Genomic DNA, 17832 nt, shown 5'->3' with positions numbered 1-17832 from the left:
AATCTTGCTTCCCAAACGAAGCTTTAGTATATTTTTTCCTTGATGGATATAGCGTTGTTGTTGGAATGTGCATCCTTATTAATATAATTTCGTTATACTATTTGTACTATATTATTCATTAATAATATATTATGTTTTGTCCATTAAAAATATATATATATATATATATTTATAAATAATTGTAAATATATATATATATATTATCTACAGAAGGAGACAGACGATCCTTAATTTTACCAACAAGATGACAAATAAGAGGAACAAAAAACACGGTAGTAAATGAATCCGAAACCAAACAGAAACCAGCTGAGCTTGGTTACTACCCTACGTAGTGGCTACCTACACATCCAAAAAGCTACAAGCTTGGTTTCCTCAATAACCTATAAACCATCAAAACACAATGGTTGTTAGGGTTAAAAGCTCATAGGAGTCCGGGCACTCCTGTCTCTATATATAATCTTCACATCTTCATCTACATCTATCTATAACTTGTAACCATAACAACCACACTACACTTGCTTTGCCAAGTCTTCTGAGCTTATAAAAGTCCCATGAAAACCATATGGTACCCTTGAAGGAAGCTTAACACAAGCCTCTAACTCTAAATTCATGGCATTTATGATCTGCAGCTCCGATTTCGATGTCTTTTCATCGTGAACGAATGCGAGAACATACCCATCATCTTCTCTATCGGAATTGGGATCTCTCGGAACGAAATACGGCTCACCACCATATCTTCTATCGCCGTATAAGAATTTCTCAACTTGTCCAGTTGAGAGGTCGACTTTGGCGAACCCAGACACCTTAGGCCACGGCTCAGCAATGGCTAGAAAAGCATACTGGGTCTTTCTTCCGAGCTTGTTCCTGTTCACCATCCCAGCTTCCAAGTTCACTTGCTCTTGAATTATGGGCCTGCGAGTCGACTCGCCGGTCTTCAAGTTTAGCCGAATTTCCGATAAAACACTCTTCAAATTCTGATCGCATTCATTGAAAATGGAGTCCGGCGGAGTCATGCATGAACCGATAACCACGACTTCATCGGACTCCGGCTCCTCCCAAGCGTTCCACAAATGGAAGCAGAACGTATCGGGCGATTCGACCCAGATAATATCCGATGCGTTTTCAGCATTTTTTGATAGAATTCCGAACCGCGACATCTTGTTCTTGTCGTAGATCACCGGTGAGCCACCTCTGATCATTTCTTGGAGCTTGAACACCACTTGTTGGTCCGGTATTACCACATAGTTCTCTGTAATAGCAAAGTCATGCATCATAGTAGGCACATCCAAGGGAATTTCAATGTCCGGTGACTTGGTTCCATCACAAGAGAACTTAAAGTACTTGAGATACGGCTTCTGAACGATGTCGTAGCTCAGAGAAAACAGTTCTCGGGTCTCCGGGTCGAGCTTCGGGTGGGCTATCATGGTAGACCCGAGCTGATCGTCGAAGTCGTATCGGCCGATCGTCTCGAGGTCACCAGAGGGTGTGACACGGACTTGGTAAGGAAGATCATCCTCTGACATGGCAAGTAATCGCCGATTAAAGTAGATTAACCCGGCGTTGGCAACTCCGATGCCGTGGTTATGGTCTACAAGACCCAAAAGTCCTCGGGCATAGAAGAGAGCCAGCCGGGCAATACCCGAGTGCCCGTGGAGCTCGCCGATGGCTTTGGGGAAGACCGGTCGGCCTAATTCTCTCTCCTGAACAAGCCGGTGAGTCTCCGTGAACCGGCAAGCGTAGCTAACTGATGAATTGGCATTGATTGTGACTGCATGAACCATGCCGTCGCCGTCGAATAAGTGGTGTCCGGCCACAGGCTCGAACAGCGGGTTAGCGCCGTTCCGGACGTAAACGCCGCGAATGCAATCGGGGATTTTTCCGGTGACCGGAAGTGAGTGCTGGACTGATTGTTCGGTCACCGGAGCGAAGTTTCCGGCGATTTGGACCTGCGGGTCCGCGGTCTTGGGAAGCGGGTGGCAGCGCTCGCGTGCGAGCAACGCACCCTCCGCCATGTCCAAGGCCGTGGCTGCAGCTCTTTGTAGTAAGTTCCAGTGTGGTGGTGGTTGGGCTGTTTTGGGAGTGTGAGTGTGGTGGTGATGACTTGAGTCCTTTCTTAAAATTTTTGGTGTTTGGTATGGTTGTTTTGGGAAATGAAGCACTGAAGGTGAGTGTACAGCACAGTAAATTTTGAATCCTCTAGTGGGCTTCTTCATGGTGTTGGACTTTGATGGGAAGCCCAAATGAAATAAAGAAGTGCATGAGAGGGATTCTGGGATTTGGGCATTGGCCCATGTACTGGAATGTGCTGCTATTGTGGTAGAAGAAGCCATGGTTTTAGGAGCTGGGTTTTGGAGAGTGTGCTGAGAGAGAGAGAGAGAGAGAGAGAGAGAGAATGTCTTGTTTTCTTGGGTTGTTTTTGTAGAGAGAGAAAGAGAAGAAGAGAGAGGAGGGGGAGTGCGGATGAGGGTTTGGGGAGAGAGAGGGGAGAGGGAAAGGGGTATAAATAAGAGAGGGGGTGGATTGAAAGAGGAGTAATGTGTTGGAGGTCCACCTCAGACATGTAAGAGAAGACCATGTGGTGGATTTGTGGGAAGGGCACTTGAGGTCAAGAATAATAGAGAGGGACACTTGAGATCAAAACATATAAGAAAGACTGTAAAACACGATCACTCTAAAACCCCCTTTATTTTTTCTTGTAATTTTACTGTTTATTGTCCTTTATTATTCATGATAATCGAATAAGAAATTGGTAATTTACAAGGTATTATGCTGGGAAGTAGAGGGAGAAAACGTGCAGGAAGAGAACATAGTTGGACAGAAAGAACGAGAGGTAGAAAAAGGAACAGAGAGACGAAGGAAAAAAATAATATTAAAAGATGCAAAATAATATATAAATTTATTTTTTATATTTATTCTCTCAACTTAATAATATATATTATTAGTAAGATTATTGATTAATAATTAAAAATGATACGAAAGAAAATATTGTCTTAAATATACTTTTTTATTACCACATCATTGATTTGAAAAATAAATATAATTTATAGATTTAAATAACAATATTCTTAAAAGATTTAAGAATTATTTCAAGATGATTGTAATTGGTAAATATATTTATTTAAATCCTATCATTATTTTAACCTTTTATATATTATTTTACTAGCATATCACTCGTGTTATGTACGGATTGTATTTACAATTATGTATATATGTGAATTGCGATTTTTAAACGTCTTTTTTTTTAAATGTCTTCTTTTTTTTCTTTTTTATATTATATTAAAGTTTAATATTTTGATAATAATCATATGTGTTAGACTTTTTAAGGAATTAAATGTCTTTTTTTTATTATATTATATTAAAGTTTAATATTTTGATAATAATCATATGTGTTAGACTATTTCAAAAAAAAAATTTATGTTTGTTCTTAACGCATTAAAGTGTTATTATGAGGGATAATAATCATATGTGTTGAGACTTTTCAAGGAATTCATATGTGTTGGATTTCAAAGAATTTTCTTTATGTTTGGTCTTAATACATTAAAGTGTTATTATGAGAGTAAGACTTGGGGGTTGGGTGAAGTTAATAAATGCTAAAGTTTTTTTTTTTAAATCAAAAAATCAAGAAATTTAGATTGGGAGATTGGAGCTCCCACAATACTTAGGGTTAAAACCCACTTTTATTTAATATATAACTAGCATATCACCCGTGCTATGCACGGGATTAAATTTAAAAAAAAAAAAAAAAACTATTTATATTATGTCAAACATATTTATAAATTGTTAGCATAAAAATATGCAATTTTAAAAGAAAATGTTGACATTGCATAATTAAAGTAATAAAAATAAGAATTTATTACATTTGTTCGAAATTCACTGAATAAGTAAAAAAAAAAAAACTAAAATCTAAATTATTGTGAGCATTCCATCAGCATTCCTGCATTGTCAACATGGTAGTTAGGTAGTGTTTGGTTATCATACTTGGCTAAATAATCACAAAAAGACAAAAAAAAATATTCAAAAAATCACAGAAAGCCAAAAATCACAAAAAGACAAAAAAAAATAATAAATCCACTTTTCCAAAGCTAAAAATCCAAAAATCCAATCAAGAATACCAAACGAACAAAAAAGTCTCAGGCTAAAAAAATCAAAAAGGCCAAAAAGTCAACTAAAAAAGTCATTGCCAAACAAAGGCTTAGTATTATAATTAATGAACAATACATATATTATGTATTTACAAAATGTTATAAAGTAAAAATGTTATACTTACATATTTTTTTTTTTAACCTTCTGAAATGTATAGACATTCTTCTGACCAATTTACATTTAAAAAAAATAATCGTTGAACTAACTACAATCACATTTTTCTCTTTGTAAGTGTTTATATTTATCTAACTTCAATCATATTAAAAAATCAAATTATAATTTTTTTTTTGCTAGACCAAATACAAATAAAAAAAATGAGATAACTTCAATCATACAAATCACAAATATTTTTATACTATCTAACTACAATAATATTTTTTTCATAATAAAAAAATAATTATAAAGAAGAACCATTAAAACAGTAAATAAAACGATTAAATCAGGTTAAAAAAAAAATCATTGAACAAACTACAATCACATCACATTTTTCTCATAATAAAAAAAATAAATGAAAAAAAAGAACCATTGAACTAACTACAATACAATCACATTAAAAAAAAGAACCATTGAGCAAACTATAATCATATCACATTTTTTCCATAATAAAAAAAATAAATGAAAAAAAAGAACCATTAAACTAATTACAATACAATCACATTAAAAAAAAAGGAACCATTGAACTAACTATAATCATATTAAAAAAAAGAACCGTTAAACTAACTACAATCACATTTTTCTCTTTGTGAGTGTTTATATTTATCTAACTTCAATCATATTAAAAAATCAAATTATAATTTTTTTTTAGCTAGACCAAATACAAATCAAAAAAGAAGATAACTTCAATCATACAAATCACAAATATTTTTATACTATCTAACTACAATCATATTTTTTCATAACAAAAATAATAATTGTAAAGAAGAGCCATTAAAACAGTAAATAAAACAATTAAATCACATTAAAAAAAATCATTGAACAAACTACAATCACATCACATTTTTCTCATAATAAAAAAAAGTAAATGAAAAAAAAAGAACCATTGAACTAACTATAATACAATCACATTAAAAAATAGAACCATTGAACAAATTACAATCACATCATATTTTTCTCATAATAAAAAAACAAATGAAAAAAAAAAAGAACCATTAAACTAATTACAATACAATCTCATTAAAAAAAAGAATCATTGAACTAACTACAATCACATTTTAAAAAAAATTGTTGAACTAATTACAATCACATTTTTCTCTTTGTGAGTATTTATATTTATCTAACTTCAATCATATTAAAAAAATAAATTATATTTTTTTTTTTTTACAAATCACAAAAGGAGATAGTTTCAATCAAAATAACCATTAAAAGAACTATTAAAATTGTACACGAAAGAAGAAATTGCTAAACCAAATACAAATTATATATTTTTTTTTTTTGGCTAGACCAAATACATCAAAAAAGGAGATAATTTCAATCATACAAATCACAAATATTTTTATGCTATCTAATTATAATCATATTTTTTTCATAATAAAATAATTGTAAAGAAGAACCATTAAAATAGTAAATAAAACGATTAAATAATTATGAGCGGGTTTTAACTAAATCTCCCAAAAGGCATGGGGATTGAGAGAAATTAATAAATGCTGAGTTTTTTTTTTTAAATAAAAAAAATTAAAAAATTAGGATTAGGATATTGGAGCTCCCATAAGACTTGTGGGTTAAAAACGTCCTTTTGCTTAATATATAATATAGATATAGATACAGATATAGATAATATAATATAGATAGATAGATGTGTTGAAATTTTCAAGAAATTTTATTTATGCTGGTCTTTAATGCATTAAAGTTTAATTATGAGGGAGTATTGACCAAATCTCCCAAAAGGCATAGGGGATTAGAAGAAATTAATAAATGCTGAGGGTTTTTTTTTTTTAAATCAAAAAATTAGAAAATTAGGATTGGGATATTGAAGCTCCCACAAGGCTTGTGGGTTAAAACCCCATTTTGCTTAATATATAGTATAGACTAGCCTATCACCCGTGCTATGCACGGGATAATTATAAATATTTATATTTGTTTTAGATTTTTTTTAATATATAAATATATTTTTTAAGATTTTTTATAAAAATAATTTAACAATCTTATTACTAACCATAGTGTATGAGATAAGTTAAAAAGGGTACTGCAATAACTATGCACAGATTGTATCTATAATTATTTGTATGAGGTTATTTTAAATGTTGATTAGAGAATTTTGACTAAATCAATAGATGCAGGCATCTAAAAGGACATGTGGATTGAAAAAAGTTAATAAATGTTGATTAGGAGATTTTGACCAAATTAATAGATGCTGAGTTTTTTTTTTTAAATAAAAAATTTAAAAAATTCAGATTGGGATATTTAAATAAAAGTTAATAAATACTGAAGTTAATAATGCTATCTAACTAACTACAATCACATTTTTCTCATAATAAAAAAAAAACATTGAAAAAAAAGAACCATTGAAATAGTAAATAAAAAGATTATTTAGAACCATTGAACAAACTACAATCACATTTTTCTTTTTGTGAGGGTTTATGTTTATCTAATTTCAATCATATTAAAAAATCAAATTATAAACAAAAAAAATAACTTCAATCGTATAAATCACAATTTTTTTAATGCTATCTAACTACAATGACATTTTTTTCATAATAAAAAAAATAGTTGAAAAAAATAATCATTAAAATAGTAAATAAAAAGATTATTTAGAACCATTGAACAAACTACAATCATATTTTTCTTTTTGTGAGTGTTTATATTTATCTAACTTCAATCATATTAAAAAATAAAATTATAAATAAAAAGAGATAATTTCAATCATACAAATAATAATTTTTTTAATGCTATCTAATCATCATCAATAATTAAAAAAATCAATCACAAATTAAATCAATTGATAATTAAAAAACATAACAATTTATTTTTCAAAAAACATAGTGAGCTAAAAAGATCAATTACAATTTTTTGGGGGGTCAAAATACAATCTAATCATCATCAATAATTGATACATTATGTGACCCTAATGAGTACAAACCATTTTGTTTTTCAAAGAACACAGTGAGTTAAAAATCAAATCATAAATTAAGTGAATTGATAGTTAATAAAATACAATAATTTTTTTTCAAAAAACACAGTGAGTTAAAAAGATCAATTACAATTTTTTTTTCAAAATACAATCTAATCATTATCAATAATTGGTACTTTAAAAATCAAATCAGAAAAAAAAATCAAATCAAATCACAAATATTTTTATGCTTTCTAACTACAATCATATTTTTTTCATAAACAATTGTAAAGAAAAACCATTAAAACAGTAAATAAAAGATTAAATCACATTAAAAAAAAAGAACCATCGAACAATTACAATCATATAACATTTTTCCTATAATAAAAAAAATAAATAAATAAATAAAAGAACCATTGACTAACTACAATCACATTTAAAAAAAAAAAAAAAAAGAACTATTGAACTAACTACAATTACATTTTTTTCTTTATGAGTATTTATGTTTATTTAACTTCAATCATATTAAAAATAAAATTAAAATAGTAAATAAAAAGATTAAATAACATTTAAAAAAAAAATTGAACTAACTACAACAATCATATTTAAAAAAAGAGCTATTGAACAAATTACAATCACAGTGAGTTAAAAAGATCAATTACAATTTTTTTTTTTCAAAATACAATCTAATCATTATCAATAATTGGTACTTTAAAAATCAAATCAGAAAAAAAAATCAAATCAAATCACAAATATTTTTATCCTTTCTAACTACAATCATATTTTTTTCGTAAACAATTGTAAAGAAAAACCATTAAAACAGTAAATAAAAGATTAAATCACATTAAAAAAAAAAACCATTGAACAATTACAATCATACAACATTTTTCCTATAATAAAAAAAATAAATAAATGAAAAAACGAACCATTGACTAACTACAATCACATTTAAAAAAAAAAAGAACTATTGAACTAACTACAATTACATTTTTTTCTTTATGAGTATTTATGTTTATTTAACTTCAATCATATTAAAAATAAAATTAAAATAGTAAATATAAAGATTAAATAACATTTAAAAAAAATTGAACTAACTACAACAATCATATTTAAAAAAAGAGCTATTGAACAAATTACAATCACACCACATAATTTTAAATGAAAAAAAAAAAGAACTATTAAACTAATTACAATCACATTAAAAAAAAAAAAAAGAATCATTCAACTAATTATAATCACATTTTTCTCTTTGTGAGGGTTTATATTTATCAAATTTCAATCATATTAAAAAATCAAAAATAAAATTAAAATAGTAAATAAAAAGATTAAATAACATTAAAAAAAAACCATTGAACTAACTACAACAATCATATTAAAAAAAAGAGTCATTAAACAAATTACAATCACATCACATTTTGCCCAAAATAAAATAAATAAATGAAAAAAAAGAACTATTAAACTAACTACAATCACATTTAAAATTATATATATATCATTCAACTAACTATAATCACATTTTTCTCTTTGTGAGGGTTTATATTTATCTAACTTCAATCATATTAAAAAAAAAAATTATAATTTTTTATTCGCTAGACAAATCACAAATATTTTTATGCGTTATTTAACTACAATATTAAAACAGTAAATAAAAGGAAAAATCAAAAAGGAGAAAACAAAAAGAAGACTTACTATTTGCATACGTGGTCACTAAAGTTGAAAGTGAAGAAGTGAGAAGTCAAGAAGGAAAAAACAAAAAGGAGACTCACTGTTTGCAATAGGTATGTGAAAAGTTAAAAAGAGTGTGTGTATTGGAGAAGTTAAAAAAACTTGGAAGAATTTAATAAGTGCTAAGTTTTTTTTTTCAAAAAAAATAAAAAAATTAAGAAATTAAGGTTTAGATATTGGAACTCCCACAAAACTTGTGAGTTAGAGATAGATATAAATAAATAGATAGGTATAGACACAGATATTTATATTTGTTTTAAATTTTTTTTAATATACAAATTATTTGTTTTGGAAAAGGTACCACAATAATTATGAGAGAAGTCAAAAAAATCTTATGGGTTGAGAGAAGTTAATAAATGCTGAAGTTAATAAATGCTGGGAGAAGTCAATAAATGTTGAGGTTTTTTTTTTTTTTAAATCAAAAAATTAGAAAATTAGGATTAGGAGATTGGAGCTTCTACAGGCCTTGGGGTTAAAAACTCCCTTTTGCTTAATATATAGTATAGACTAGCATATCACCCGTGCTATGCACGGATTGTGTTTACAATTATCTATATATGGGAATTGCGATTTTTAAATGTCTTATTTTTTTAAAAAAAATGTCTTAATTGCTATTTTTAAATGTCTTCTCTTTTTTTTTTTTTTAAATATCTTCTTTTTTTTCTTTTTTATATTGTATTAAAGTTTAATATTTTGATAATAATCATATGTGTTAAACTTTTCAATAAATTAAATATCTTTTTTTATTATATTATATTAAAGTTAATATTTTGATAATAATCATATGTGTTGGATTTTTCAAGAATTTTTTTTATACTTGCTCTTAATGCATTAAAGTGTTATTATGAGGGATAATAATCATATGTGTTGAGACTTTTCAAAGAATTCATATGTGTTGGATTTCAAAGAATTTTTTTTATACTTGTTCTGAATGCATTAAAGTATTATTATGAGGGTAAGACTTGGGAGTTGGGAGAAGTTAATAAATGCTAAGATTTTTTTTTTGAATTGTGATTTTTAAATGTCTTTTTTTTTTTAAATGTCTTCTTTTTTTCCTTTTTTATATTATATTAAAGTTTAATATTTTGATAATAATCATATGTGTTAGACTTTTCAAATAATTAAATATTTTTTTATTGTATTATATTAAAGTTTAATATTTTGATAATAATCATATGTGTTAAATTTTTCAAGAATTTTTTTTTATGCTTGTTCTTAATGCATTAAACTGTTATTATGAGGGATAATAATCATATGTGTTGGAACTTTTCAAGGAATTCATGTGTTGGATTTCAAAGAATTTTTTTTATGCTTGTTTTTAATACATTAAAGTGTCATTATGAGGGTAAGACTTGGGGATTGGGGGAAGTTAATAAATACTAAGGTTTTTTTTTTTTTTTAAATCAAAAAATTTAGATTGGGAGATTGGAACTCCCACAAGGCATGTGGTTAAAAATTCCCTTTTACTTAATATATAGTATAGATAATATATAATATATAATATAATATATATATGTATATATACAGATTATAAGATGAGAGAAATAAAGTGCTATCTTATTGTGATTACAATTATCTATATATGTGAGTTGTGATTTTTAAATGTCTTTTTTTTTTTAAATATCTTCTTTTTTTTCCTTTTTTATATTATATTAAAGTTTAATATTTTGATAATAATCATATATGTTAGATTTTTCAAGTAATTAAATGTCTTTTTTTTATTATATTATATTAAAGTTAATATTTTGATAATAATCATATGTGTTGCACTTTTCAAGAAATTTTTTTTACGCTTGTACTTAATACATTAAAGTGTTATTATGAGGGATAATAATTATATGTGTTGGGACTTTTCAAGGAATTCATATGTGTTGGTTTTCAAAGAAATTTTTTTATACTTGTTCTTAATGCATTAAAGTGTTATTATGAGGGTAAGACTTAGGGGTTGGGAGAAATTAATAAACGCTAAGGTTTTTTTTTTTGAATTGCGATTTTTAAATGTTTTTTTCTTTTATTTTTTAAATGTCTTCTTTTTTTATATTATATCACCCGTGCTATGCACGGATTATGTTTATAATTATTTATATATGTGAATTGCGATTTTTAACTTTCTTTTTATTCTTATTTTTAAATGTCTTTTTTTTTTTATATTATATTAAAATTTAATATTTTGATAATAATCATATGTGTTAGACTTTTCAAGGAATTAAATGTCTTTTTTTTATTATATTATATTAAAGTTTAATATTTTGATAATAATCATATGTGTTAGACTTTTTAAGAAATTTTTTTTATGTTTATTCTTAATGCATTAAAATGTCATTATGAGGGATAATAATTATATGTGTTGAGACTTTTTAAGGAATTCATATGTGTTGGATTTCAAAGAATTTTTTTTTATGCTTGTTTTTAATGCATTAAAGTGTTATTATGAGGGTAAGACTTGGGGATTGGGAGAAGTGAATAAATACTAAGATTTTTTATTTTAAATCAAAAAATAAGAAAATTTAGATTGGGAGATTAGAGTTCCCACAAGACTTGGGGTTAAAAACTCCCTTTGGCTTAATATATAGTATAGATAGATAATATATAATATATAATGTATAATATAATGTATATATGTATATATACAGATTAAAAGATGAAAGAAATAAAGTGCTATCTTATTATAATGGATGAGATCTTAAAAAAAAAAAGTGTAGACATGAATGTCCTCCTATTTTATTGTGTTTACAATTATCTATATATGTGAATTGTGATTTTTAAATATTTTTTTTTTTCAAAAAATTCTTATTTTTTTCTTTTCTTATATTATATTAAAGTTTAATATTTTGATAGTAATCATATGTGTTGGACTTTTCAAAGAATTAAATGTGTTTTTTTTTATTATATTGTATTAAAGTTTAATATTTTGATAACAATCATATGGGTTTGACTTTTCAAGAATTTTTTTTTATGTTTGTTCTTAATACATTAAAGTGTTATTATGAGGGATAATAATCATATGTGTTGGGACTTTTCAAGGAATTCATGTGTGTTGGATTTCGAAGAATTTTTTTTATGCTTGTTCTTAAAGCATTAAAGTGTTATTATGAGGGTATGACTTGGGAGTTGGGAGATGTTAATAAATATTAAGAATTTTTTTTTTTAAAATCAAAAAATCAAGAAATTTAGATTGGGAGATTGGAGCTCCACCAGGCTTGGGGTTAAAAACCCCCTTTTGCTTAATATATAGTATAGACTAACATATCACCCGTGATAGGCACGGGTTGTGTTTCACCACTTTGTCTTTTTTTTTTTTTTATACTATATTAAAATTTCATATTTTGATACTAATCATATGTGTTGGACTTTTTAAGAAATTTGTTCATGCTTGTTCTTAATGTATTAAAATGTTATTATGAGAGATAATAATCATGTGTTGGATTTTTCAAAGAATTCATATGTACTTCACAATTATTTTTATATATGTGAATTGTGATTTTTAAATGTCTTTTTTTAATATTATATTAAAGTGTAATATTTTGATAATAATCATATGTATTAGACTTTTTAAAGAATTTTTTTTATACTTGGGGGTTGGGAGAAGTTAATAAATGCTAAGATTTTTTTTTAAATAAAATATCAGAAAATTTAGATTGGGATATTGGAACTCCCACAAGACTTGGGGGGTTAGAAACCCCCTTTTTCTTAATATATATAGATAGATAGATATATATATCTTTTTATTTTTATTTTTATTTTTGTGTGGTTTCTATTCGGGTATTTTTTCTAATTTATTTAAGATGGAGTTGTGGGTATCTTTTTTTTTTAAATTTAATTTATCTGTGGTTTCCATTTGTTTTTAATTATTATTATTTAGGTAAGTTATGATGTGAGTTAGATATGTAATAAACATGTGAGTTTTATTGATTTAAAGTTTATTTAGATAAACTTTAAAAAAAAAATTAGTTTTTTTGTTTTTTTTTTGTTATGTTATAATAGAATATATAAAATATAAGTAGATATTTACAACTTTAATAAAAAATATTATCTGATTTTTTAGGGAAGAGAAAAGAATGCAAGTTTTAATATTTTTTTTTGAAAATTTGTGAGAGAGATTAGGAGGGAGAGATTATAAAATATTTTTGTTATTAAATAAATAAATCAGTTAATAGTTTTTTTAATCTATTTTGTAAATTAAAAATCAATAATTTTGAAAAATTGATTAATTTTTCCCATTAAGTGATTTAAAATTTTGATAGATATACATAAAAAAAAAATACATAATTATATTATTGAATCATAATTTAAATTTAGATGTATATCTTTTTGAGATTTATAGTTAAATTCTTATCTTTTTTTTATTTTTGTGTGTAACCATAGTGTATGGGAGAAATTGAAAAGGGTGTTATAATGATTATGAGAGAAGTCAAAAGGGATTGTAAGTTGGGAGATGTCAATAAATGCTGAGGTTGGGTTGGGAGAAGTCAATAAATGTTGAGGTTTTTTTTTTAAATCAAAAAATTAAAAAATTAAGATTATGAGATTAAAACTTCCACAAGTCACGGGATTAAAATTTTTTTTTTTACTTAATATATAGTATAGAGATATAAATAAAAAATCAAAAAATATATCTCTAAACAATTCCTCAACTTCTGCTTCCTCCGTTTATTGAAACAATTAATTAGGTGGCTAGCTAGACATGTGGCGACTTGTGAGTGGACCCAAATCATACCCCACGTGATCGCACATTCGAAGGCAGCAGTAAAACCGTGCCCAATAACATTTTAAAAACAAATATCGCTACTAAGATCTAAAAATAGAAGATCGCACATTCGAAGGCCCAATGAAATTTTAAAAACAAATATCACTACTATAAGATCTAAAAATAGAAAATCGCACGTTCGAAGGCCCAATGAAATTTTAAAAATCTAAAAATAGAAGATCGCACATTCGAAGGCAGCAGTAAAACCGTGCCCAATAAAATTTTAAAAACAAATATCGCTATTAAGATCTAAAAATAGAAGATGCTTCGGAGTTTGGCTTTTCTCAATTATTTTTATTTCTATTTTTTTTCCCTTGCACTTGTCAATTCGTTAATGGTGCTTTTAAAACCGTTGATTTAGTGTTCTAAATCGAAATTGTTTAAAAATTAGATTAACTTTTTACATTCAATAATGAAACATTCTATTAAAATATTTAATTAAATTATTTCTAATTTTTTATTCAATCATCAATCAACTGTCTTATTGATATATTTCTAAATTTAAAAATAAATTTATATATCGTTTTTTTAAGAAAATATATTTGTAAATCCAACTCATTTTTAATCGAGTCCACATTTTGTTAGTATTTAAATTTACGCTATACATGCCGTATAAGGATAAAATTTGAGATATTTTTTAACTCATATTCGTAATATCAGTCAATGATCAATTTCACCTTATAATTATGAGAATTATATGATTGAGGTAATAAAAATAATAAGTGTCCATCTAATAGTACTCATTTGACTAATAATTTTGGAATAAAAAAGTACAAAAAGATAAAATAGATTATATAAGTTAATAAGACAAAATATTACTTTTTACTCATAATCATTATACTTTTTCTCTTACAAAAGTTAAAAAAGTTTCAAAACAAAAATCAAATTAGGCTAAAAAAGTTAGGCTAAAAAAATCCCAAGCTAAAAAAATTGACTTTATTAACCAATGCCAAACAACCTCTTATTATATTTTATTAGTCAATAATATTACATACGATGATATTATCATTTCATTCGATGGTTATTTAAATTTCTCATGTTAAATCTTTGTTTGTGGTCTTAAAATTTTATATTTGAAGATTTTTGTTTAATTCAATAATTATAAATATTTTCAAAGAGAGAATTTCAAATAACAAAATCCTTAGCTAATGAAAGTGGATTTTTGTTTAATTCAATAATCATAAATATTTTCAAAGAGAGAATTTCAAATAACAAAATCCTTAGCTAATGAAAGTTGGTCGGGGGGGGGGGGGGGGGGATAGATTGCTTATGACCCATGCGATGACCAATATGGTAGACCATGAGAGAGAGAGAGAGAGAGAGAGAGAGAGAGAGAGAGAGAGAGAGAGAGAGAGAGAGAGAGAGAGAGAGAGGATTATGATTTTGACGGACCAATATAATTGGAGAATGAGGGTGGGGTTCTTAAATAATAATACTATTGAAAATATTTTAAATAATATATTTACAAATTACAATTATTATCGATATTAACTTATATTTCACTTATATCTTATTAATTTTAAATTTAAATTGTATATTTTAATTTCTCAGATAAAAATTCATAATAGATAATGAGCATATTTAGTTTGTATTTGTGAAATAATTTTGAAAAATAATTTTTTATAAAGAGCTTTTAAAATTTGAAATTTTATTTGATTCTATATTTTGAAAATAATTTTAATTTTTTTTTTGAAATAGTAGAAATTTTCAGTAATGTAAACGAAACGACACTTATATAAGAGTCCATAAGAGTCCATCCAACAAGACAAAACTTACGTCAAACAAAGTAAAATCCACAAGGAAGTCACAACGGAAGAAAACTGTGAAACTACTGCAAAATAAAAGCCGATCATGAGAGTTTAGCAATACAACGCGTTTAAGAGAAATCATAGGCTCCAACTATAGAGAAGGTAAGCTATACTCATAACACCGATGGACCCTAGAAAATACAAATAAATACCAAACAAACAAAACAAACAGAAAAATCCAACCTTAGTTCCAACAGGCCAGATCCGAGGAAGCAAGTCCGTGAAAGCGGCAGATTCGATGATAGATGGCAGATCTAGTGGCGGTGTGGTGGTGGCTACACTAGTGTGAAGTAGAAGAGAAAGGAGATGGCAGATTTGGTAAAGACTTCAACTAGGGTAAGGCAGAGAGAAAGGGGATATGAGAAATAGATTGAAAATCCACCATAAGGGAAATAACACCTCACAAGAAGGGAGAATAAAGAAAGGCAAAGCTTCCAAAGCTTATTGAACCAGAAATGACAGAGAAAATGGAAGGAAAAAATGGGGTAAAGAGGAGGTCGGAGCCCTCTTCCCCTACCCCCATCCCCATCTCTATCCCAACTCCCATCTCCATCCGCGACGATGAAACCTTAGAAGAAAAAGATGGGGTAGAGTGTGAAGTTTTCAAAAGTAGAGAGCCTCCAATAGTTTTGGAGTTTGGGATAAAGAAAAAGTCATTAATTTACGTGTAAGATATGAGAGAATGAGAGGATAGATAGAAAAATTGATTGATTGATGTCTAGTAGAGAGAAAAATGATTTTGATCTTCTTCTTCTTCTTCTTTTTAAATTTTAACCAAACAAATTTTTGAATTTTTTTTATTAAAAATTGTCTCTCGAGAGACAAACTAAACAAGGCCAATATTTTTCATCAGCCTTTAATTAAGGACAAATAAAAGATAAAAGTAGAACTAAAAAAATAAATATTAAATGTAACAGTCACATTACATAGTGGTATCATCATTCAATAATAAGTTTTGCTAATGTGCGACCACAGTATTGTTAGTGGAATATATCGATTGACCAATTATGTGATAGCTCCACCGCTTAAGATACTTATATTTATTTAGTTTTAAATGCTAATTATGTGGTGTGTAATTTGTGCATATCTGTTTATTTGACAAATTATCTGTTATGATTTCTGTTTTGAACTTGAAATTGAAAGTCCTAATGATTTCAGAAATCGAAATTAACGAGTTTAATTAGGTTGTCATAATTTTTAGAACCTTTTGAAAAGTTTAATTAAAATTTGATTCAGTTTAGTAAATTAAGATTTGTTTAATTAAACTTAAGCCTTAATTAATTAGCTTAATGTTTAATTAATGTAATAAGCTAATCACATGCATATATATAAAGAGAAGTTTTGAATTACTTCATTTTTACACACAAAAATCTGTTGAGAAAGAGTTCTAGAGAGAAAGTGACTTCATCTTAGAGAGAGAGAGAGAGAGCTAGAAAACTTGAGGAATTCCTTGGAGGATTGAGGAATTAAGAAGAAGAGGTCTAGATTTTGCTAGAACAAGTGTAATTAAAGACTTTAGGTAAGAGTTTGATCCTTAATTCATGAATTTAAGGCATCTAGCTAATTAATTCAAGAAGAATTTGAGATTACATTCAAGAAATAAGCTTAAGAATGAATTAAATTGAAGCTAAACATACATGCATGCATCACTATGAAAAGTTTCATCATTTTGGACATGATTTTTGTCATCTATGTAAGAATTGGGAGTTGAATCATACATGCATCCATGATTCTTTGTGATTTGAAGTTCACTTTCATGTTTTGAGAGTTATGGAAGAAGAATTTGAAAATGAATTCAACATACATGAAGATTTGAGTTTCATTTTAAAGAATTCTGGAAGTTTTGAACTAAGGGTTTGAAATTGACTATGTATTCATGTTTTTCAAAGTATTTCGACAAGCCATGCAACAATTTCTGCTTTGAAATTGAGTTTGGAACTTTTTTCTTCATGTTTTTGAAAACTCAGAATTCGGAATCATCGCTCGAGCGATGAAGTTAACACTTGAGCGCACAATGAGAGCTTCCAGTATTTTTGTTGAGCATTGCACATCATTTGAGCGACCAAGTGACTGCTTGAGCAATCTCAATCTTCATTTGCACATAACTTGAATAACCATCAAGCCTAGATTTTGAGCATCTAGTACTTTTGCAGACCATGTGGTCTGCTCGAATGACCAATCTTGCGCTCGAGCGAATTACTCTGTTTCAACATATTTTGAAAAGTTACATTCTGTTTATATTTGCATTCTCATTCCTTTCCGCAGCATTCTTGGGCATGAATTAAGCCTTAGGAATGGATTAATGAGCTAGAAAGACTTGAAGGAATCGGATAAGTAAAGAATGATTCGATTATAAGCAATAT

At 27.2% G+C, this 17832-nt stretch overlaps 1 protein-coding gene across 1 annotated transcript; it reads right to left on the bottom strand.

Annotated features, from left to right (window-relative positions):
- Positions 1–231: 231 nt before the first annotated feature.
- LOC114286258 (9-cis-epoxycarotenoid dioxygenase NCED2, chloroplastic) lies at positions 232–2752 on the bottom strand. The gene is made up of 2 exons (XM_028229388.2): positions 497–2752; positions 232–466 (listed from the first exon to the last, which is right to left on the bottom strand). The coding sequence occupies exon 1, from the start codon at positions 2328–2330 to the stop codon at positions 510–512; it is 1821 nt and encodes a 606-aa protein (XP_028085189.2). The 5' UTR covers positions 2331–2752; the 3' UTR covers positions 232–466; positions 497–509.
- Positions 2753–17832: the final 15080 nt, after the last annotated feature.

This window comes from Camellia sinensis, chromosome 9 (assembly GCF_055761805.1).
Source record: "Camellia sinensis isolate YWXY chromosome 9, ASM5576180v1, whole genome shotgun sequence".
NCBI lineage: Eukaryota > Viridiplantae > Streptophyta > Magnoliopsida > Ericales > Theaceae > Camellia > Camellia sinensis.
The sequence above is the reverse complement of the archived record's forward strand: the minus strand, read 5'-3'. Positions and strand labels throughout refer to the sequence as shown.